General features: G+C 31.7%; 1 protein-coding gene across 1 annotated transcript in view; it reads right to left on the bottom strand.

Moving 5' to 3' along the window:
- Nucleotides 1–3,662: 3,662 nt before the first annotated feature.
- LOC139488334 (uncharacterized) overlaps nt 3,663–25,265 on the bottom strand; it is a 38,279-nt gene continuing 16,676 nt past the window's right edge. The window contains exons 2-6 of the mRNA XM_071273866.1: nt 18,439–18,595; nt 16,857–17,338; nt 16,299–16,388; nt 13,856–13,959; nt 3,663–3,855 (exon numbers count right to left, since the gene is read on the bottom strand). Coding sequence (XP_071129967.1) covers nt 3,682–3,855; nt 13,856–13,959; nt 16,299–16,388; nt 16,857–17,338; nt 18,439–18,595 — 1,007 coding nt within the window. The 3' untranslated portion in view covers nt 3,663–3,681. The remainder of the gene's footprint in view (nt 3,856–13,855; nt 13,960–16,298; nt 16,389–16,856; nt 17,339–18,438; nt 18,596–25,265) is intronic.

Below are 25,265 nucleotides of genomic sequence, written 5' to 3' on the forward strand. Positions count from 1 at the left end.
GACACCAGGTGCCACATTTGGAGCAGGATCTGCTTATCATTCTCGAGCACCTGTAATTCAGTGGTTGTTGTTTCTTGTTGTGTTTCATATTTGTTTCTCGTTCATTATTTTGTTCATAAATAGGGCCGTAAGTTTTCTCGTTTAAATTGATTTACATTTGTCATTTAGGGACTTTTTATAGATGGGTCTTTGCTCATTTTGAAGGCCGTGGTGACCTATAGTTATGAGTTTCTGTGACAGTTGGTCTCTTGTGGAGAGTTGTCTCATATGGCAATAATTCCATATCTTCTAATTTATATCCACTAAGACTTCCAATATAATTGTTTAATAAAGTAACTGTAAATAGTTTATGTAGATCTACTTTGACCACAGCCCCATAGATGATATCGAATATGTTCCTAATGTCGTAACTAAAATCCCGTTCCCTTTCTACGAAAATGACCTACCGTATTAGACTATTTACGGGGTTTGTGATAACATGAGCAACACGACGGGTGCCACTTGCGGAGCAGGATCTGCCTAAATCTTCCGGAGCACCAGAGATTACCCCAACTGAGTTTTTGGTGTGGTTCGTGCGATTTAGTCTTTAGTTTTGTATGTTGTGTCGTGTGTACTGATGTTTGTCTGTATATCTTTTTCTTGTTCAGCCATGGTGCTGTCAGTTAATTTTCGATTTATGAGTTTAAATATCCCTCTGGTATCTTTCGCCACTATTTTTTTACCATAGTCTCATGCAAGGTGGTGGGAAATTAAAGATAATAATATAAAAATTGTCGTGTCATGTTCAACAGGAATTGAAAAAAGTCTATTTCACGTTGCTTTGATTATGTTCTTCGCGTTGCTTTGATTATGTTTATATACCACGACCGCGCTGAAGTATGTTCATTAACCGTTTTTCATTAATCAAAATTCAATAATAAATATTCACTTTTCAACTTTAAGTGATGAACAATAATTAATGAAAAAGTTTATATTTCAGTATTCAAATTGAAAAGTAAATAATGAAATAGAACGTTTTTTTTACTGTGACACTATATCCCGTACATGTATCTATGAATTCGTCATTATGGTGTCATTTATCAAATAGTCAAATTAATATTATAAAATAAGAAAAATCAAACACTCTTTGAAATTTTTATCTTTATTTATTCATTTAGTTTCGGAGTATATTAAGCTAGTGGGTTTCCTGAATATTTGTTACAAAAATTCCACAAGTGGATCTGGCATATTATCATGTATATGTTACAGTAAATAGGTGAAATTAGGAATTACACGTAATTACTAAACATTTCAGTAAATACCTGTAATTACTAGCCAATTTAGTAATTACATGTATTTACTAGTTGTTTCAGTGATTACTGGTAATTACTGATTTATTTTGTCATTTTTACAGCTATTTACTAACTTGATGTTTTTGTTTTAAAATTAAAAACATAACTCAAGATACCAAATAAGAAATTAAAGGGGTAGGGATTTTAAGGGAGCTTACTTGAGGATGTAGGAATATAAGGCACATCAAAAGTGCATGCTCTTTAGTGTTTGTGAATTGAAACCGGAAAATGGTTGTTTTATAGGTCTTGAAACTCCGTAAGTATATGCATGCAAGACAATGATATCAATCCAAAATTGATTTTCATAATTTTGTTAAACTAAAATCTCAATCATGCACTGTGGTTTAAAACTTTAAAATAACTTTCTCCAAATATCTTGGATTTCTATCAAACTTGGACAGAAGCTAAAGGTTTATGATCATAAGATAATATCCGAAAGTAAAGATTGTAAAAAAAAATCCTTTTTTTCCTATATTACTTTTAAACATGATAAATGGACTAGTTTTTTCCCAGTTAACATTACATACACTCTGCAGTAAAAGTTTTTAAAACATTAGATTTTATAAACCATCCTGGATTTTTACCCAATTTTGACAGAAGCTTCTTATAGTACTAGTAAAAAGATAGTATCTAGAGGAAAATTTTAATATTTTTTCCTCATTTTTGTTGAGCCTGCGATTAACAGCAAAAGTAGGCGAGACTATTTGTTCTGCAAAAACCTTACAATTGTAATAGCTTAATACATCTTCCGTGAGTGGTTGAATTGAAGGTCACATGAATACATATTCAATGAGGTCCAAATATTCACTCGCAAGTGCACAACTCATCAACCTTGTTTCTCAGCTAATTTAACAAAATAGAACTAGATTGGCTACTAACAGTGAATTATAATTTCACTATATCATTTTTATTAATGATTTAACAAAAAACAAAAACAAAAATTTTTATATCTCAAAGCTAATGCACATAACAGTTCATTCCAGTTCTTAACCTTCACAACGTTATCTGATCTTAATAAGGTAATAAGTCTAAATATTCTTCAAACTCGAAGTTTTTTTGAAAAAAGTTAAAACATAATGCTTTGGGCGAATTTTCCATATCTGATTTCCATGTCTGCTGAAATTGGTCAAAAATTATCTGTACAATGCTCAACTTTAACCATTTTGGATTAAAACTAAAGTTACTCTGATTTAACCAAATATTTGAAAGTCCATATTTATTCAAGATATTTTGAATACAAATCAACCATTCAATATTTTAAGAGTACTAACTGATCTTCTAGTTAGTATTACCAAAACTTTTGATCATCTGACCATAATACAACATTGTTTTAGCAGTCAGTAAATAGGTGTAAAAACTCATTTTAAAATTAGTAATTACTGGTAATAACTGGGCCGTTTCAGGAATTACTTGTATTAACTAAGTGCACCAGGAATTACCTGTAATTCCTAAATTTTAGTAATTACATGTAATTCCTAATTTCACCTATTTACTGTAACATATATATATACAATCATGTAGTATGAAGTGTTTTCTTCCCAATGTCGGGTTGTTTTCGAATTGACATATCCCCAATTTCAATTCACAATTTTGATACATGACCATATTTGACGTAGATGATACTCAATGTGTTAACAGTTATCAAATAGTTATTTCAGGGGTTCATTAACTCGAAACTCGTCAAACATGGAAATCGGATTTGATTATTGCATTTTACCTGGCTGTAATCTTGTATTTGTTATACCAACATTAATACTAGTAGTACAGAAGATACAACATAGAAAACTAAAGACTAAGCAAAACGAACCCTACAAAAAACTGGGGGTGATCTCATGTGCTCCGGAAGGGTAAGCAGATCCTGCTCTACATGTGGCACCGGTCGTGTTGCTTATGTTATTACAAATCCGGTAAATAGCCAACATAACGCACATCACTCCAAACCAAGGAATAACTACCGAACGAGAGCTTCCAGTGACCCTACTGTCCTATACCCATGTGATCCCCGGCAATACAGTTGTTTGACAAGATACATTTTGTACCTGAATGTCATTATTGTTCCTTACAGGATAATTACATATTTTTTTTCTATGGAAATATAAATCTACATTGTGTAATTATCCTGAATTCAGTAACTGGTTATCAAAGATGCATAATTGATGTATACACTTAGATGATATTGGTTTGAGTTACTTGGAAAATTCTAATAGGAAAATTTAATTAATTGCCATACACAGTGAAGTGGATGGGGATACACATGACTGGATTGATATGTCTATTTAGTTTTGCCTATAACTATGTTTTTGGGCTGCAATGTAAATAAAATATAACAAATTTTATGAATTCTGAAGTTTTACTTTTTCAATATTTGATGAGCAACTGTCTTTGCGGTTGCTGTTATGTCTGTTATTTTCAAGTCTGTGCTAGAATGAAGACGGACGGTTTGTCCGTACAGTGTGTATGTTACAAAATTATTTGTAAAGGAGACACCACCAACTGTTTTAATTGAAGTTGGATCATACTCAACCTGCAAGAGAAATCAGAAAAAAGATATGTTCAATTATTTTAGACCGTAAATGAGGACTGCACATTATCCTCATCAAATTATATATTCATAGATATAAAGTAGAACAACATACTCGCGATTCGTTTTTGGAACTCTTACGAGTTGGTTGACAGTTATAAAGTATCTGCTAAGTATATAGTTTTCAACGCTGTGTTTTGTATATGTATTGTTGTCTTGCTTTTTTTGTTTTTCTTGCCATGACGTTGTAAGCTTATTTTCGACTCATGAGTTTGAATATCCCTCTGGTATCTTGGTCATCTTTTGGCTCAAAAAGCCATGCTAACAGTGTTTAATTTTGAACCGATAATCTTTGTTCTACCGAATTGAATAGAAATACGGGTAACTGTAATTCCATATTATATCCTTTTTTTTTTTAACTTTTAAACATGATTCCAACCTAGATGACGGGTACATTTATTACATACGTATCCTCACATTCCCTATGTATAAAACTACTATAGACCACTATTCTTTAAAAACCACATTTATTACATATGTATCCTCATATTCCCTATATATAAGACTACTAGACTACTATTCTTTAAAAACCACATTTATTACATACGTATCCTCACATTCCCTATGTATAAGACTACTAGACTACTATTCTTTAAAAACCACATTTATTACAGACGTATCCTCACATTCCCTATGTATAAGACTACTAGACTACTATTCTTTAAAAATCACATTTATTACATACGTATCCTCACATTCCCTATGTATAAGACTACTAGACTACTATTCTTTAAAAACCACATTTATTACATACGTATCCTCACATTCCCTATGTATAAGACTACTAGACTACTATTCTTTAAAAACCACATTTATTACATACGTATCCTCACATTCCCTATGTATAAGACTACTAGACTACTATTCTTTAAAAACCACATTTATTACAGACGTATCCTCACATTCCCTATGTATAAGACTACTAGACCACTATTCTTTAACAACCACATTTATTACATACGTATCCTCACATTCCCTATGTATAAGACTACTAGACTACTATTCTTTAAAAACCACATTTATTACATACGTATCCTCACATTCCCTATGTATAAGACTACTATAGACCACTATTCTTTAAACACCACATTTATTACATACGTATCCTCACATTCCCTATGTATAAGACTACTAGACTACTATTCTTTAAAAACCACATTTATTACATACGTATCCTCACATTCCCTATGTATAAGACTACTAGACTACTATTCTTTAAAAACCACATTTATTACATACGTATCCTCATATTCCCTATGTATAAGACTACTAGACTACTATTCTTTAAAAACCACATTTATTACAGACGTATCCTCACATTCCCTATGTATAAGACTACTAGACCACTATTCTTTAAAAACCACATTTATTACAGACGTATCCTCACATTCCCTATGTATAAGACTACTATAGACCACTATTCTTTAAAAACCACATTTATTACATACGTATCCTCACATTCCCTATGTATAAGACTACTATAGACCACTATTCTTTAAAAACCACATTTATTACATACGTATCCTCACATTCCCTATGTATAAGACTACTAGACCACTATTCTTTAAAAACCACATTTATTACATACGTATCCTCACATTCCCTATGTATAAGACTACTAGACCACTATTCTTTAAAAACCACATTTATTACATACGTATCCTCACATTCCCTATGTATAAGACTACTAGACCACTATTCTTTAAAAACCACATTTATTACAGACGTATCCTCACATTCCCTATGTATAAGACTACTATAGACCACTATTCTTTAAAAACCACATTTATTACATACGTATCCTCACATTCCCTATGTATAAGACTACTATAGACCACTATTCTTTAAAAACCACATTTATTACATACGTATCCTCACATTCCCTATGTATAAGACTACTATAGACCACTATTCTTTAAAAACCACATTTATTACATACGTATCCTCACATTCCCTATGTATGAGACTACTATAGACCACCATTCTTTAAAAACCACATTTATTACAGACGTATCCTCACATTCCCTATGTATAAGACTACTATAGACCACTATTCTTTAAAAACCACATTTATTACATACGTATCCTCACATTCCCTATGTATAAGACTACTAGACTACTATTCTTTAAAAACCACATTTATTACATACGTATCCTCACATTCCCTATGTATGAGACTACTAGACCACTATTCTTTAAAAACCACATTTATTACATACGTATCCTCACATTCCCTATGTATAAGACTACTAGACCACTATTCTTTAAAAACCACATTTATTACATACGTATCCTCACATTCCCTATGTATGAGACTACTAGACCACTATTCTTTAAAAACCACATTTATTACATACGTATCCTCAGATTCCCTATGTATAAGACTACTATAGACCACTATTCTTTAAAAACCACATTTATTACATACGTATCCTCACATTCCCTATGTATAAGACTACTATAGACCACTATTCTTTAAAAACCACATTTATTACATACGTATCCTCACATTCCCTATGTATAAGACTACTAGACCACTATTCTTTAAAAACCACATTTATTACATACGTATCCTCACATTCCCTATGTATAAGACTACTAGACCACTATTCTTTAAAAACCACATTTATTACATACGTATCCTCACATTCCCTATGTATAAGACTACTAGACCACTATTCTTTAAAAACCACATTTATTACAGACGTATCCTCACATTCCCTATGTATAAGACTACTATAGACCACTATTCTTTAAAAACCACATTTATTACATACGTATCCTCACATTCCCTATGTATAAGACTACTATAGACCACTATTCTTTAAAAACCACATTTATTACATACGTATCCTCACATTCCCTATGTATAAGACTACTATAGACCACTATTCTTTAAAAACCACATTTATTACATACGTATCCTCACATTCCCTATGTATGAGACTACTATAGACCACCATTCTTTAAAAACCACATTTATTACAGACGTATCCTCACATTCCCTATGTATAAGACTACTATAGACCACTATTCTTTAAAAACCACATTTATTACATACGTATCCTCACATTCCCTATGTATAAGACTACTAGACTACTATTCTTTAAAAACCACATTTATTACATACGTATCCTCACATTCCCTATGTATGAGACTACTAGACCACTATTCTTTAAAAACCACATTTATTACATACGTATCCTCACATTCCCTATGTATAAGACTACTAGACCACTATTCTTTAAAAACCACATTTATTACATACGTATCCTCACATTCCCTATGTATGAGACTACTAGACCACTATTCTTTAAAAACCACATTTATTACATACGTATCCTCAGATTCCCTATGTATAAGACTACTATAGACCACTATTCTTTAAAAACCACATTTATTACATACGTATCCTCACATTCCCTATGTATAAGACTACTATAGACCACTATTCTTTAAAAACCACATTTATTACATACGTATCCTCACATTCCCTATGTATGAGACTACTATAGACCACTATTCTTTAAAAACCACATTTATAACATACGTATCCTCACATTCCCTATGTATGAGACTACTAGACCACTATTCTTTAAAAACCACATTTATTACATACGTATCCTCACATTCCCTATGTATAAGACTACTATAGACCACTATTCTTTAAAAACCACATTTATTACATACGTATCCTCACATTCCCTATGTATAAGACTACTATAGACCACTATTCTTTAAAAACCACATTTATTACATACGTATCCTCACATTCCCTATGTATAAGACTACTATAGACCACTATTCTTTAAAAACCACATTTATTACATACGTATCCTCACATTCCCTATGTATGAGACTACTATAGACCACTATTCTTTAAAAACCACATTTATTACATACGTATCCTCACATTCCCTATGTATAAGACTACTAGACCACTATTCTTTAAAAACCACATTTATTACATACGTATCCTCACATTCCCTATGTATAAGACTACTAGACCACTATTCTTTAAAAACCACATTTATTACATACGTATCCTCACATTCCCTATGTATAAGACTACTAGACCACTATTCTTTAAAAACCACATTTATTACATACGTATCCTCACATTCCCTATGTATAAGACTACTATAGACCACTATTCTTTAAAAACCACATTTATAACATACGTATCCTCACATTCCCTATGTATGAGACTACTAGACCACTATTCTTTAAAAACCACATTTATTACATACGTATCTTCACATTCCCTATGTATAAGACTACTAGACTACTATTCTTTAAAAACCACATTTATTACATACGTATCCTCACATTCCCTATGTATAAGACTACTATAGACCACTATTCTTTAAAAACCACATTTATTACATACGTATCCTCACATTCCCTATGTATGAGACTACTAGACCACTATTCTTTAAAAACCACATTTATTACATACGTATCCTCACATTCCCTATGTATAAGACTACTAGACTACTATTCTTTAAAAACCACATTTATTACATACGTATCCTCACATTCCCTATGTATGAGACTACTATAGACCACTATTCTTTAAAAACCACATTTATTACATACGTATCCTCACATTCCCTATGTATAAGACTACTATAGACCACTATTCTTTAAAAACCACATTTATTACATACGTATCCTCACATTCCCTATGTATGAGACTACTAGACCACTATTCTTTAAAAACCACATTTATTACATACGTATCCTCACATTCCCTATGTATGAGACTACTATAGACCACTATTCTTTAAAAACCACATTTATTACATACGTATCCTCACATTCCCTATGTATAAGACTACTATAGACCACTATTCTTTAAAAACCACATTTATTACATACGTATCCTCACATTCCCTATGTATAAGACTACTATAGACCACTATTCTTTAAAAACCACATTTATTACATACGTATCCTCACATTCCCTATGTATAAGACTACTATAGACCACTATTCTTTAAAAACCACATTTATTACATACGTATCCTCACATTCCCTATGTATGAGACTACTAGACCACTATTCTTTAAAAACCACATTTATTACATACGTATCCTCACATTCCCTATGTATAAGACTACTATAGACCACTATTCTTTAAAAACCACATTTATTACATACGTATCCTCACATTCCCTATGTATAAGACTACTAGACTACTATTCTTTAAAAACCACATTTATTACATACGTATCCTCACATTCCCTATGTATGAGACTACTATAGACCACTATTCTTTAAAAACCACATTTATTACATACGTATCCTCACATTCCCTATATAAGACTACTATAGACCACTATTCTTTAAAAACCACATTTATTACATACGTATCCTCACATTCCCTATGTATAAGACTACTATAGACCAATATTCTTTAAAAACCACATTTATTACATACGTATCCTCACATTCCCTATGTATAAGACTACTATAGACCACTATTCTTTAAAAACCACATTTATTACATACGTATCCTCACATTCCCTATGTATAAGACTACTATAGACCACTATTCTTTAAAAAACACATTTATAACATACGTATCCTCACATTTCCTATGTATAAGACTACTAGACCACTATTCTTTAAAAACCACATTTATTACATACGTATCCTCACATTCCCTATGTATAAGACTACTATAGACCACTATTCTTTAAAAACCACATTTATTACATACGTATCCTCACATTCCCTATGTATAAGACTACTAGACCACTATTCTTTAAAAACCACATTTATAACATACGTATCCTCACATTCCCTATGTATGAGACTACTAGACCACTATTCTTTAAAAACCACATTTATTACATACGTACAGTATCCTCACATTCCCTATGTATAAGACTACTATAGACCACTATTCTTTAAAAACCACATTTATTACATACGTATCCTCACATTCCCTATGTATGAGACTACTATAGACCACTATTCTTTAAAAACCACATTTATTACATATATATACGTATCCTCACATTCCCTAGACCACTATTCTTTAAAAACCACATTTATTACATACGTATCCTCACATTCCCTATGTATAAGACTACTATAGACCACTTTTCTTTAAAAACCACATTTATTACATATGTATCCTCACATTCCCTATGTATAAGACTACTATAGACCACTATTCTTTAAAAACCACATTTATTACATACGTATCCTCACATTCCCTATGTATGAGACTACTATAGACCACTATTCTTTAAAAACCACATTTATTACATATATATACGTATCCTCACATTCCCTAGACCACTATTCTTTAAAAACCACATTTATTACATACGTATCCTCACATTCCCTATGTATAAGACTACTATAGACCACTTTTCTTTAAAAACCACATTTATTACATACGTATCCTCACATTCCCTATGTATAAGACTACTATAGACCACTATTCTTTAAAAACCACATTTATTACATACGTATCCTCACATTCCCTATGTATAAGACTACTAGACTACTATTCTTTAAAAATCACATTTATTACATACGTATCCTCACATTCCCTATGTATAAGACTACTAGACTACTATTCTTTAAAAACCACATTTAGTACATACGTATCCTCACATTCCCTATGTATGAGACTACTAGACCACTATTCTTTAAAAACCACATTTATTACATACGTATCCTCACATTCCCTATGTATAAGACTACTAGACCACTATTCTTTAAAAACCACATTTATTACATACGTATCCTCACATTCCCTATGTATAAGACTACTAGACCACTATTCTTTAAAAACCACATTTATTACATACGTATCCTCACATTCCCTATGTATAAGACTACTAGACCACTATTCTTTAAAAACCACATTTATTACATACGTATCCTCACATTCCCTATGTATAAGACTACTATAGACCACTATTCTTTAAAAACCACATTTATAACATACGTATCCTCACATTCCCTATGTATGAGACTACTAGACCACTATTCTTTAAAAACCACATTTATTACATACGTATCTTCACATTCCCTATGTATAAGACTACTAGACTACTATTCTTTAAAAACCACATTTATTACATACGTATCCTCACATTCCCTATGTATAAGACTACTATAGACCACTATTCTTTAAAAACCACATTTATTACATACGTATCCTCACATTCCCTATGTATGAGACTACTAGACCACTATTCTTTAAAAACCACATTTATTACATACGTATCCTCACATTCCCTATGTATAAGACTACTAGACTACTATTCTTTAAAAACCACATTTATTACATACGTATCCTCACATTCCCTATGTATGAGACTACTATAGACCACTATTCTTTAAAAACCACATTTATTACATACGTATCCTCACATTCCCTATGTATAAGACTACTATAGACCACTATTCTTTAAAAACCACATTTATTACATACGTATCCTCACATTCCCTATGTATGAGACTACTAGACCACTATTCTTTAAAAACCACATTTATTACATACGTATCCTCACATTCCCTATGTATGAGACTACTATAGACCACTATTCTTTAAAAACCACATTTATTACATACGTATCCTCACATTCCCTATGTATAAGACTACTATAGACCACTATTCTTTAAAAACCACATTTATTACATACGTATCCTCACATTCCCTATGTATAAGACTACTATAGACCACTATTCTTTAAAAACCACATTTATTACATACGTATCCTCACATTCCCTATGTATAAGACTACTATAGACCACTATTCTTTAAAAACCACATTTATTACATACGTATCCTCACATTCCCTATGTATGAGACTACTAGACCACTATTCTTTAAAAACCACATTTATTACATACGTATCCTCACATTCCCTATGTATAAGACTACTATAGACCACTATTCTTTAAAAACCACATTTATTACATACGTATCCTCACATTCCCTATGTATAAGACTACTAGACTACTATTCTTTAAAAACCACATTTATTACATACGTATCCTCACATTCCCTATGTATGAGACTACTATAGACCACTATTCTTTAAAAACCACATTTATTACATACGTATCCTCACATTCCCTATATAAGACTACTATAGACCACTATTCTTTAAAAACCACATTTATTACATACGTATCCTCACATTCCCTATGTATAAGACTACTATAGACCAATATTCTTTAAAAACCACATTTATTACATACGTATCCTCACATTCCCTATGTATAAGACTACTATAGACCACTATTCTTTAAAAACCACATTTATTACATACGTATCCTCACATTCCCTATGTATAAGACTACTATAGACCACTATTCTTTAAAAAACACATTTATAACATACGTATCCTCACATTTCCTATGTATAAGACTACTAGACCACTATTCTTTAAAAACCACATTTATTACATACGTATCCTCACATTCCCTATGTATAAGACTACTATAGACCACTATTCTTTAAAAACCACATTTATTACATACGTATCCTCACATTCCCTATGTATAAGACTACTAGACCACTATTCTTTAAAAACCACATTTATAACATACGTATCCTCACATTCCCTATGTATGAGACTACTAGACCACTATTCTTTAAAAACCACATTTATTACATACGTACAGTATCCTCACATTCCCTATGTATAAGACTACTATAGACCACTATTCTTTAAAAACCACATTTATTACATACGTATCCTCACATTCCCTATGTATGAGACTACTATAGACCACTATTCTTTAAAAACCACATTTATTACATATATATACGTATCCTCACATTCCCTAGACCACTATTCTTTAAAAACCACATTTATTACATACGTATCCTCACATTCCCTATGTATAAGACTACTATAGACCACTTTTCTTTAAAAACCACATTTATTACATATGTATCCTCACATTCCCTATGTATAAGACTACTATAGACCACTATTCTTTAAAAACCACATTTATTACATACGTATCCTCACATTCCCTATGTATGAGACTACTATAGACCACTATTCTTTAAAAACCACATTTATTACATATATATACGTATCCTCACATTCCCTAGACCACTATTCTTTAAAAACCACATTTATTACATACGTATCCTCACATTCCCTATGTATAAGACTACTATAGACCACTTTTCTTTAAAAACCACATTTATTACATACGTATCCTCACATTCCCTATGTATAAGACTACTATAGACCACTATTCTTTAAAAACCACATTTATTACATACGTATCCTCACATTCCCTATGTATAAGACTACTAGACTACTATTCTTTAAAAACCACATTTATTACATACGTATCCTCACATTCCCTATGTATAAGACTACTAGACTACTATTCTTTAAAAACCACATTTAGTACATACGTATCCTCACATTCCCTATGTATAAGACTACTAGACTACTATTCTTTAAAAACCACATTTATTACATACGTATCCTCTCATTCCCTATGTATAAGACTACTAGACTACTATTCTTTAAAAACCACATTTATTACATACGTATCCTCACATTCCCTATGTATAAGACTACTATAGACCACTATTCTTTAAAAACCACATTTATTACATACGTATCCTCACATTCCCTATGTATGAGACTACTAGACCACTATTCTTTAAAAACCACATTTATTACATACGTATCCTCACATTCCCTATGTATGAGACTACTAGACTACTATTCTTTAAAAACCACATTTATTACATACGTATCCTCACATTCCCTATGTATAAGACTACTATAGACCACTATTCTTTAAAAACCACATTTATTACATACGTATCCTCACATTCCCTATGTATGAGACTACTATAGACCACTATTCTTTAATTAAACCACAGAAACAAATGAACATATATATCATTTACTTAAGAATTTTTATTATTATTTACCTTAGATACGATATGGTTTGTGAGGGTAGTGTTGTATAGGGACCTGAGATATGCAATGGTTTCAATAGCATTCTTTTGACTAGAAATTGTATTTGCTCCACACACTGAAAATAGATAATGATAATATTACAACTGTTTGAGCAAAAGAAAACTCTTCTTGTTCTTAGAATCACTGAAATTAATCTATGAAACATATTTTGCTTCGTTTTTTTTTTGTTTGTTTTGTTTTGTAGAAATATATGTAACAAGGATAATTATGCAGTGTTTTTACGGAAATGTTATTTAACCGTGCCCGAAAATATAAACGATCCTTTAAATAAACTTATTCTTAAAGGTTACCAATTCAACACTGTCATAAGATCATTGATTATTGTTTTTATTGGTATGAATATTGATTTTGTTATCAGTAAATTAAAAGCTAACTAAATATTACTAGTATGTTATAAACATATACACATTCATGGATTTACAATCTGTCTATACCTGTATCTTGGCATTGCACAAAGTCATTGTTTTCTATTACTGTTTAAGACGTCTTTACACGAAATCCATTGGATGTTTGATGTGTAAGGATTGATAATTGTGTCTTACATGTAGATGCATGATTTTTATTAGTTGTTAGAGGCTTTGAACTAGCTGTCAGTTTCTGCGAGTACTCTCAGATCTGTACCTAGTGTCTTTTTGTTGTTGGGATGTACAAGTTCCCGCCCACGTCCACTTGTATTTTTATTCATCTGATGAGTTAAGCCTTTTTCAACTGATTTTTATAGTTCGTTCATATGTTATACTGTTATGCCACTCTCCCAGGTTAGAGGAGGGTTGGGTTCCCGCTAAGATGTTTAACCCCGCCACATTCTGTATGTATGTGTCTGTCCCAAGTCAGGAGCTTGTAATTCAGTGGTTGTTGTTTGTTTATGTGTTACATATTTGGCTTTCGTTCATTTTTGTCTCGCCTTGACGTAGTAAAAAAGCGAGACATAGGTATGCTGTTTCCGGCGTCGGAATGTATTAGTTTGTGATAAGGTCTAGTTTATGGTGAACCACAAGTGATAGGTCAAATATATTTGGTATGCAGTTGTATAATCATTGGCACATCTCATTACCATGGATATTATTTGGCCCTGCTCCCTCAGTCATGGTCTATTGACTTTGAAACTTTTGCTTATTTTACATTTATTAGTTTGTGATTAGGTCAGTTTATGGGAACCACAAGTGGTAGGTCAATGATATTTGGTATGCAGTTTTATAAGCATTAGTATATATCTCCTCAGTATATCTCATTTCCATGGAGATAATTTTGCTCCGCCCCCTAAGTCATGGTCTATTGACTTTGATTTCTTTTCTAAGTTATCATGTATTAGTTTGTGATTAGGTCAGTTCAAGGGGAACCATTAGTGGTAGGCCAATATTAATTGGTATTCAGTTGTATAAGCATTGGCACATTTCATTTCCATGGAGAATAGTTTGCCTCGCCCCTCAGTCACAGTCTAATGTCTTTGAAACTTCTCTTAGTTTACATGTATTAGTTTGTGATTAGATCAGTTTAAGGTGAACTGCTAAATAATAATGTTTACTCCATGATATTTGGTACGCAAATATATTGGCATTTGTAAGTATTGTTTCCATGGAGATTATATAGCCCAACCCCTTCTTCATGGTTCATTGACTTTGAAATTTTTACATAGTTAATGTTTGTATTTAGGTTTGGGAACGACTTATAATAAGCCAATGGTATTTGGTATGTAGTTGTATTAGCATTGGCACATCTCATTTACATGGAGATTGTTTAGCCATGTAACTCAGTCATGGTTAATTGACTTTGAATATTTGCATAACTTGTGTAAGATGTTAAAGAATTGCTATTTTGATTTCAACATTTGCATAATCAAAATTACAAAAAAGGCGAGACATATCTCTGTGATAACAGTTTATTTTATACATAAATTAGGCCGTTAGTTTTCTCGTTTGAATTGTTTTACATTGTCATTTCGGGGCCTTTTAAAGCTGACTATGCGGTATGGGCTTTGCTCATTGTTGAAGGCCGTACGGTGACCTATAGTTGTACATTTATTTGTCATTTTGGTCTCTTGTGGAGAGCTGTCTCATTTGAAATCATACCACATCTTCTTTTTTATATTTAATTAATAAAAAAGGCAATTATCAATCAAAGAAAAAAAGAAGTTAATATATAATATAATTTTCAATTTTAATTATAGATTTTTATTGAATTACTACAATTTAAAATATTAATATAAGGAGATGTGGTAGTATTTCCAAAGAGACAACTTTCCAGCAGAGTTGTACAGCAGTGGATATTAGAAGCATGTTTGACCAATTTTATCACATTACGTAAACCAAGACTTTAAGATAGGAAAGATAGAAAATCTATTATTTATTTATTTTAACTAAAATTAATTATCAGTCTATAAATTAAAACAAATACCTGATTGTAAAACTTCTTCCTTTGTGTGTTTCTTTATATCAAGTTTTTCACATACTGGGCATGTCTGTACACAACGTTTACCGAAAATATCTGTTAAAAAGTAAAATCACAAAAATACTGAACTTGGAGGAAAATTAATTTGGAAAGTCCATAATCACATGGCAAAATCAAATAACAAAACACATCATGGACAACAACCTATTTCAAATTTCCCTTTTCATTTAAATTCGACCCATTTTAATAATTTTGTTACTAACTTTTTATCATTAATGATCTAAAATACATTTTCAACAGGTTCAACATGTATCTAAAACAATTTAATACAATCAACTGAACAATTCTCTAAGTAACGAATGTCACATTGTCTGGCGTATTGTAAATGAACTGATGTATATGTATATGATGGTTATATGTCTTATTTAAATTAATTCATTAATGTTTTGTTAAAATTGGTGGTCTCTACTGAAATAAAGGCAGTAGTATAAGAATAAACTGTCAGCTCTCGAGAAAGTATTACATGGTATAGATATATAGTATGCTTAACGTAGTATAACTTACGACCGAATGTATTTCCTATCGAATTTCCTACATTCTTGACTCCATCTACGAGTTTGTTTCCAAGATCCGTAAGTGAGCCACCTAGTGAGTCTAATCCCCCTCCAAGCTGGCCAGATAGACCTGTAAATTCTGACCCAAGTCCATTCAACAAATCTGTTGTACCGCTTCCTAGTCCGTTTGCTAGATCAGTTGCTCCAGAAGCCAAGTTTTTACCGAGATCTGCGAATTTATTGCCAAGACTTTCAAATCCAGATCCTATCGTATCCAAAGCTTTATTTACGCCATCTTTTAAACCATTGCCAATGTTCTTAGAAACGCTTCCAAGGTCTTTTACAAATTCGCCTGCTTCGCCTCCTAGAAATTTAGTAGTGGATGACAATTGTGATCCAATAGATTTTACAAATTCTCCTGCTGCAAGGACTGGTTTAAGGGCCTCTGTCCCAACAGCTATCAAAATAGCTTCATAAACAGGAGGTGGCTGTCTAAGAGATTGACAAGATAATCATAGAATTTGAAAAATACAAAAAATAACAGAAATTTACTTCAAAAAACCAAATACTAGTACATGTATGTTTCATTTAAGTGAGTGGAATTTTAACAACATTAAATTGTATTTATAAAACAAACCCTTGGAAATATGAATCACTACTGTATATATTCTACACTCATAGACTAAATAGATGAATCACTACTGTATATATTCTACACTCATAGACTAAATAGATGAATCACTACTGTATATATTCTACACTCATAGACTAAATAGATGAATCCCTACTGTATATATTCTACACTCATAGACTAAATAGATGAATCACTAAAAACAAAGCAACCTACCACATAAGTGATTGTAATAAGTTGTTTTTTTTATTTTGAAGATATAAAGTAAACAAACAGTCTAATAAATACCGAAATATTGACCATAAACTCTATACGCATTCAGTTATTTTTTTCAAATTTATAAGTCATGATAAAGCGTGACGTTTTGTGTGTTTAAAGTTATAATTTGTTTTAATTCATTCTTCTTAAGGGTCATATGTCTTTCCAGTAATAAACTAACCACAACAACAACCTTTAGATATATACCTCATATAACCAGATTGTAATGAAATTGTGAAAAGACTACGGTATATACATGTAATAACTTTAAAAGGAAACATTTCCTTTATCTATTAATGTTTTCGTTGCATTTTATGTTGTTAAAAATTCTTTGCGCAATTTTGCGCCTGTCCCAAGTTAGAAGCCTCTGGCCTTTGTTAGTCTTCTAGGATTTTTAGTTTTAGTTTCTTGTTTATAATTAGGAGTTAAGTATGACGTCCACTATCACTGAATTAGTCTACATATTTGTTTAGGGGCCAGCTGAAGGACGCCTCCGGATGCGGGAGTTTCTCGCTACATTGAAGACTCATTGGTGGCCTTCGGCTGTTGTTTGCTCTATGGTCGGGGTTGTTGTCGCTTTGACACATTCCCCATTTCCATTCTAAATTTGATTCCATGTTTTACAGCGATGATAGGAGCTCGACGTGTTCTAATTCTGTAATATTTAAGAACTTTATGTCATTAAATGATAAAACCAACTCACGGGACACACAAGTCTTGATTGCAAGCTTTACAGCTGTCAATAGAGCCGTTGATTTTCACTTCACAAGTCTTGGACAACTGTTTTTGTTGTTCTGCTGTTTTGTTGATTTGTTCTACGATCATTATGAGAATTTCCCGTCTAACTTCAATATCAAGTTCTGAAAAATTAAAACATTTTGTGGTTAAATGGCATTTTACCAGAATGATACATGCTACATGTAATGCGTAAGTTGTATTAATGATTCATTGTGAGTAAGGTAAAAGTAATAACATACCAATGTTATCATACAGTAATCATAGTCACTTCTGTACCTGTTTGTGCTGTATTCCTGTCACGTAGTTGGCGTTTGTTTTTGTTGCGCTTCAGTGTTTCTGTGTTTTATGTGTTTCCCTCGGTTTAAGTTTGTAACTCGGATTCATTTTCTCTCAATCGATTCATGACTTTTGAACAGCAGCTTTGTTCTGTTGCCTTTATTTATATAGAAGCCTACGTTTTAATGTTGTATTTATATTATGTCATAGATCAAACTTATTCGTATTGTGTATTTTATTTGTTGTTGTTTAAATGTCTTTTTGATCGTGTTAAACTATTTTAATTTATATTTTATAGTGTGTCTTTTTATGTTTTTTACACTACTGTCTTGGGTTAGGGCGAATGTGTTTTAAAAAACGTTTAAACCCGCTGCATTTGTATACACCTGTCCTAAGTCATGCAGAGCCTGTTATTCTGTAGTAGTCGTTTGTTGGAATGGTTTGTAGGTGTTTCTTGTTTCTCGTTTTTTTTTCATATAGATCTGACCGTTGGTATTTCTGTTTGAATAGCTTTACAATACCTATTCGTGTTGGGCCCATTAGAGCCTAAACTTGCTGTTTCGTGTGAGCCAACTATAATATTGTTAACTTTTATAAGTTGTGACTTAAGTGGAAAGTTGTCTCGTTTTCATTCAATCCACTTCTTTTTCTTTAAAAAAATTTCAGATTGAACAATGCCACAACAAACCAGAAACTCCATAAAAAAACGGGTGTAATCTCAGGTTCCCCAGAAGAGTAAGCAATTCCTGCTTCAGACGTGGCAATCGTTGTGTTGATCATATGCGTATCATTTTGGTGATATGTCTATTAACTACGAGATGTCAAGAGAAAATTGAATATACTCGTCGTCATCAGTGAAACATATTTTTTTTTCTCGAAAGGATGACTTCAACTTCGTCACCTTGGTTTAATAGTTTCATTTTAGGTGCTAACCTTTTGTCAATAAAGTCATTAAATATATTGTTATTTTACCTACGGACTAGCGTATCGACTAGGAAACTAACTGACTACGTCAAATTTTAAACATCGATATCATAAGGTGTCAGACCACCAATTAAAAATCCCTATCTGTTCAACCAAATTTTGCAATTTTCACAGCTTTCTAAATATTTTACCTTAAGTTTAACTTCAAGGAAACCAAGTATATTCTGAATTGTACATGTATCACCTTCCTACATGCCAATTTTCAACCAATGTTTAAAGTCTTGTAACAAATTTCTGATTTTGAAAAGAAAGGTACTACCAAAATAACTCCCGGTTTTCTGGAAATCTTAAATTAGTGTACTATGTAGCGCATTAATCCTGAATTTTTAATGCAAACTCATAGACAAGTAAATTTTGGCTCAAAATGGTCTAAATATATTTCCCTTTCACCAAAAGTTTCATTTCTGCAAATTTGTTGGTTAGTTTAAGTAAACAATGACATCAAAAGCACTATTTTGTGTCAAAGTAGGACTACTTTTACGTTCTAAATTGGAGGGAGTAATTGGTGGTCTGACACCTAAAGAGCCAAAAAAGTTGCTCAGAAATCTTTGCTTTGCTTTATTCTTAATCCTTAGTCAATTTGAAGTCAGAAACATCCTATCTGAGCATAATGTGACTTATATTACAAATTGCACAGCTCAATTTAAACTGACTGTAATGTATGACTTTGATAGAAAATACTTGAAAATTTCATTTTGGACTACAGGAACATAAACTTTCAATATCAAGATCAGTTTTGTTGATTTTTTTCTTGTTTGTTCTACTTCTTAAAAGACTTTCCACAATTTTTACAATGGGTTAAGTAAAAAATTCAAGGTATTGAAGAGTAAAGGAATATTGACCCCCCTTTTTTACACCTGGTGTAAGTAATGGGACTATTAAATGATCAAAAGTGCAGTCATGGTCATTTAAATGTTTTTATTTTCTATCAGTTGATACAACTTAAGGCATAAAACTTTCATTTGAGATAATAAATGGGATTTTTGTGAGTTTTTGCAATGTTTACATCAGGCTATGTTATCTGCCAAATACATGCTATGATGCAATGATATAAGGGATAAAAATCAAATAATTTCATTAAATCTTGATGACAAGAAATTTTTTTGGTGGTAAAATAACCATGTTTTAATGTTAATACCTCAGAAACATCTTGCTGTGCATTTATAACAATTTGGGACATTTTTTTATGTGAAAGCATATTGTCAGGGTGGGAAAAGCTAAAAATAGCACAAATTCAGGTCTAAGGCTCTAAATTTGCAATATGTGACTTTTTGCCCCCAAAAAGATTGAAATGTGACTACTATCACTTCATATGATCAGTTAAGTAAAAAAATCAATTGTTTTCTGAATTTGGGGTTTCACCGCATTTCCCTTAAAGGTGTCAGACCACCAATTAAAAATCCCTATCTGTTCAACCAAATTTTGCAATTTTCACAGCTTTCTAAATATTTTACCTTAAGTTTAACTTCAAGGAAACCAGGTATATCCTGAATTGTACATGTATCACCTTCCTACATGCCAATTTTCAACCAATGTTTAAAGTCTTGTAACAAATTTCTGATTTTGAAAAGACAGGTACTACCAAAATAACTCCCGGTTTTCTGGAAATCTTAAATTAGTGTACTATGTAGCGCATTAATCCTGAATTTTTAATGCAAACTCATAGACAAGTAAATTTTGGCTCAAAATGGTCTAAATATATTTCCCTTTCACCAAAAGTTTCATTTCTGCAAATTTGTTGGTTAGTTTAAGTAAACAATGACATCAAAAGCACTATTTTGTGTCAAAGTAGGACTACTTTTACGTTCTAAATTGGAGGGAGTAATTGGTGGTCTGACACCTAAAGAGCCAAAAAAGTTGCTCAGAAATCTTTGCTTTGCTTTATTCTTAATCCTTAGTCAATTTGAAGTCAGAAACATCCTATCTGAGCATAATGTGACTTATATTACAAATTGCACAGCTCAATTTAAACTGACTGTAATGTATGACTTTGATAGAAAATACTTGAAAATTTCATTTTGGACTACAGGAACATAAACTTTCAATATCAAGATCAGTTTTGTTGATTTTTTTCTTGTTTGTTCTACTTCTTAAAAGACTTTCCACAATTTTTACAATGGGTTAAGTAAAAAATTCAAGGTATTGAAGAGTAAAGGAATATTGACCCCCCTTTTTTACACCTGGTGTAAGTAATGGGACTATTAAATGATCAAAAGTGCAGTCATGGTCATTTAAATGTTTTTATTTTCTATCAGTTAATACAACTTAAGGCATAAAACTTTCATTTGAGATAATAAATGGGGTTTTTGTGAGTTTTTGCAATGTTTACATCAGGCTATGTTATCTGCCAAATACATGCTATGACGCAATGATATAAGGGATACAAATCAAATAATTTCATTAAATCTTGATGACAAGAAATTGTTTTGGTGGTAAAATAACCATGTTTTAATGTTAATACCTCAGAAACATCTTGCTGTGCATTTATAACAATTTGGGACATTTTTTTATGTGAAAGCATATTGTCAGGGTGGGAAAAGCTAAAAATAGCACATATTCAGGTCTGAGGCTCTAAATTTGCAATATGTGACTTTTTGCCCCCAAAAAGATTGAAATGTGACTTCTATCACTTCATATGATCAATTAAGTAAAAAAATCAATTGTTTTCTGAATTTGGGGTTTCACCGCATTTCCCTTAAAGGTGTCAGACCACCAATTAAAAATCCCTATCTGTTCAACCAAATTTTGCAATTTTCACAGCTTTCTAAATATTTTACCTTAAGTTTAACTTCAAGGAAACCAGGTATATCCTGAATTGTACATGTATCACCTTCCTACATGCCAATTTTCAACCAATGTTTAAAGTCTTGTAACAAATTTCTGATTTTGAAAAGACAGGTACTACCAAAATAACTCCCGGTTTTCTGGAAATCTTAAATTAGTGTACTATGTAGCGCATTAATCCTGAATTTTTAATGCAAACTCATAGACAAGTAAATTTTGGCTCAAAATGGTCTAAATATATTTCCCTTTCACAAAAAGTTTCATTTCTGCAAATTTGTTGGTTAGTTTAAGTAAACAATGACATCAAAAGCACTATTTTGTGTCAAAGTAGGACTACTTTTACGTTCTAAATTGGAGGGAGTAATTGGTGGTCTGACACCTAAAGAGCCAAAAAAGTTGCTCAGAAATCTTTGCTTTGCTTTATTCTTAATCCTTAGTCAATTTGAAGTCAGAAACATCCTATCTGAGCATAATGTGACTTATATTACAAATTTCACAGCTCAATTTAAACTGACTGTAATGTATGACTTTGATAGAAAATACTTGAAAATTTCATTTTGGACTACAGGAACATAAACTTTCAATATCAAGATCAGTTTTGTTGATTTTTTTCTTGTTTGTTCTACTTCTTAAAAGACTTTCCACAATTTTTACAATGGGTTAAGTAAAAAATTCAAGGTATTGAAGAGTAAAGGAATATTGACCCCCCCTTTTTACACCTGGTGTAAGTAATGGGACTATTAAATGATCAAAAGTGCAGTCATGGTCATTTAAATGTTTTTATTTTCTATCAGTTAATACAACTTAAGGCATAAAACTTTCATTTGAGATAATAAATGGGGTTTTTGTGAGTTTTTGCAATGTTTACATCAGGCTATGTTATCTGCCAAATACATGCTATGATGCAATGATATAAGGGATAAAAATCAAATAATTTCATTAAATCTTGATGACAAGAAATTTTTTTGGTGGTAAAATAACCATGTTTTAATGTTAATACCTCAGAAACATCTTGCTGTGCATTTATAACAATTTGGGACATTTTTTATGTGAAAGCATATTGTCAGGGTGGGAAAAGCTAAAAATAGCACAAATTCAGGTCTAAGGCTCTAAATTTGCAATATGTGACTTTTTGCCCCCAAAAAGATTGAAATGTGACTACTATCACTTCATATGATCAGTTAAGTAAAAAAATCAATTGTTTTCTGAATTTGGGGTTTCACCGCATTTCCCTTAAAGGTGTCAGACCACCAATTAAAAATCCCTATCTGTTCAACCAAATTTTGCAATTTTCACAGCTTTCTAAATATTTTACCTTAAGTTTAACTTCAAGGAAACCAGGTATATCCTGAATTGTACATGTATCACCTTCCTACATGCCAATTTTCAACCAATGTTTAAAGTCTTGTAACAAATTTCTGATTTTGAAAAGACAGGTACTACCAAAATAACTCCCGGTTTTCTGGAAATCTTAAATTAGTGTACTATGTAGCGCATTAATCCTGAATTTTATTTTCTATCAGTTAATACAACTTAAGGCATAAAACTTTCATTTGAGATAATAAATGGGGTTTTTGTGAGTTTTTGCAATGTTTACATCAGGCTATGTTATCTGCCAAATACATGCTATGATGCAATGATATAAGGGATAAAAATCAAATAATTTCATTAAATCTTGATGACAAGAAATTTTTTTGGTGGTAAAATAACCATGTTTTAATGTTAATACCTCAGAAACATCTTGCTGTGCATTTATAACAATTTGGGACATTTTTTATGTGAAAGCATATTGTCAGGGTGGGAAAAGCTAAAAATAGCACAAATTCAGGTCTAAGGCTCTAAATTTGCAATATGTGACTTTTTGCCCCCAAAAAGATTGAAATGTGACTACTATCACTTCATATGATCAGTTAAGTAAAAAAATCAATTGTTTTCTGAATTTGGGGTTTCACCGCATTTCCCTTAAAGGTGTCAGACCACCAATTAAAAATCCCTATCTGTTCAACCAAATTTTGCAATTTTCACAGCTTTCTAAATATTTTACCTTAAGTTTAACTTCAAGGAAACCAGGTATATCCTGAATTGTACATGTATCACCTTCCTACATGCCAATTTTCAACCAATGTTTAAAGTCTTGTAACAAATTTCTGATTTTGAAAAGACAGGTACTACCAAAATAACTCCCGGTTTTCTGGAAATCTTAAATTAGTGTACTATGTAGCGCATTAATCCTGAATTTTTAATGCAAACTCATAGACAAGTAAATTTTGGCTCAAAATGGTCTAAATATATTTCCCTTTCACAAAAAGTTTCATTTCTGCAAATTTGTTGGTTAGTTTAAGTAAACAATGACATCAAAAGCACTATTTTGTGTCAAAGTAGGACTACTTTTACGTTCTAAATTGGAGGGAGTAATTGGTGGTCTGACACCTAAAGAGCCAAAAAAGTTGCTCAGAAATCTTTGCTTTGCTTTATTCTTAATCCTTAGTCAATTTGAAGTCAGAAACATCCTATCTGAGCATAATGTGACTTATATTACAAATTTCACAGCTCAATTTAAACTGACTGTAATGTATGACTTTGATAGAAAATACTTGAAAATTTCATTTTGGACTACAGGAACATAAACTTTCAATATCAAGATCAGTTTTGTTGATTTTTTTCTTGTTTGTTCTACTTCTTAAAAGACTTTCCACAATTTTTACAATGGGTTAAGTAAAAAATTCAAGGTATTGAAGAGTAAAGGAA

Source organism: Mytilus edulis, chromosome 9 (assembly GCF_963676685.1).
Source record: "Mytilus edulis chromosome 9, xbMytEdul2.2, whole genome shotgun sequence".
NCBI classification, from domain to species: domain Eukaryota; kingdom Metazoa; phylum Mollusca; class Bivalvia; order Mytilida; family Mytilidae; genus Mytilus; species Mytilus edulis.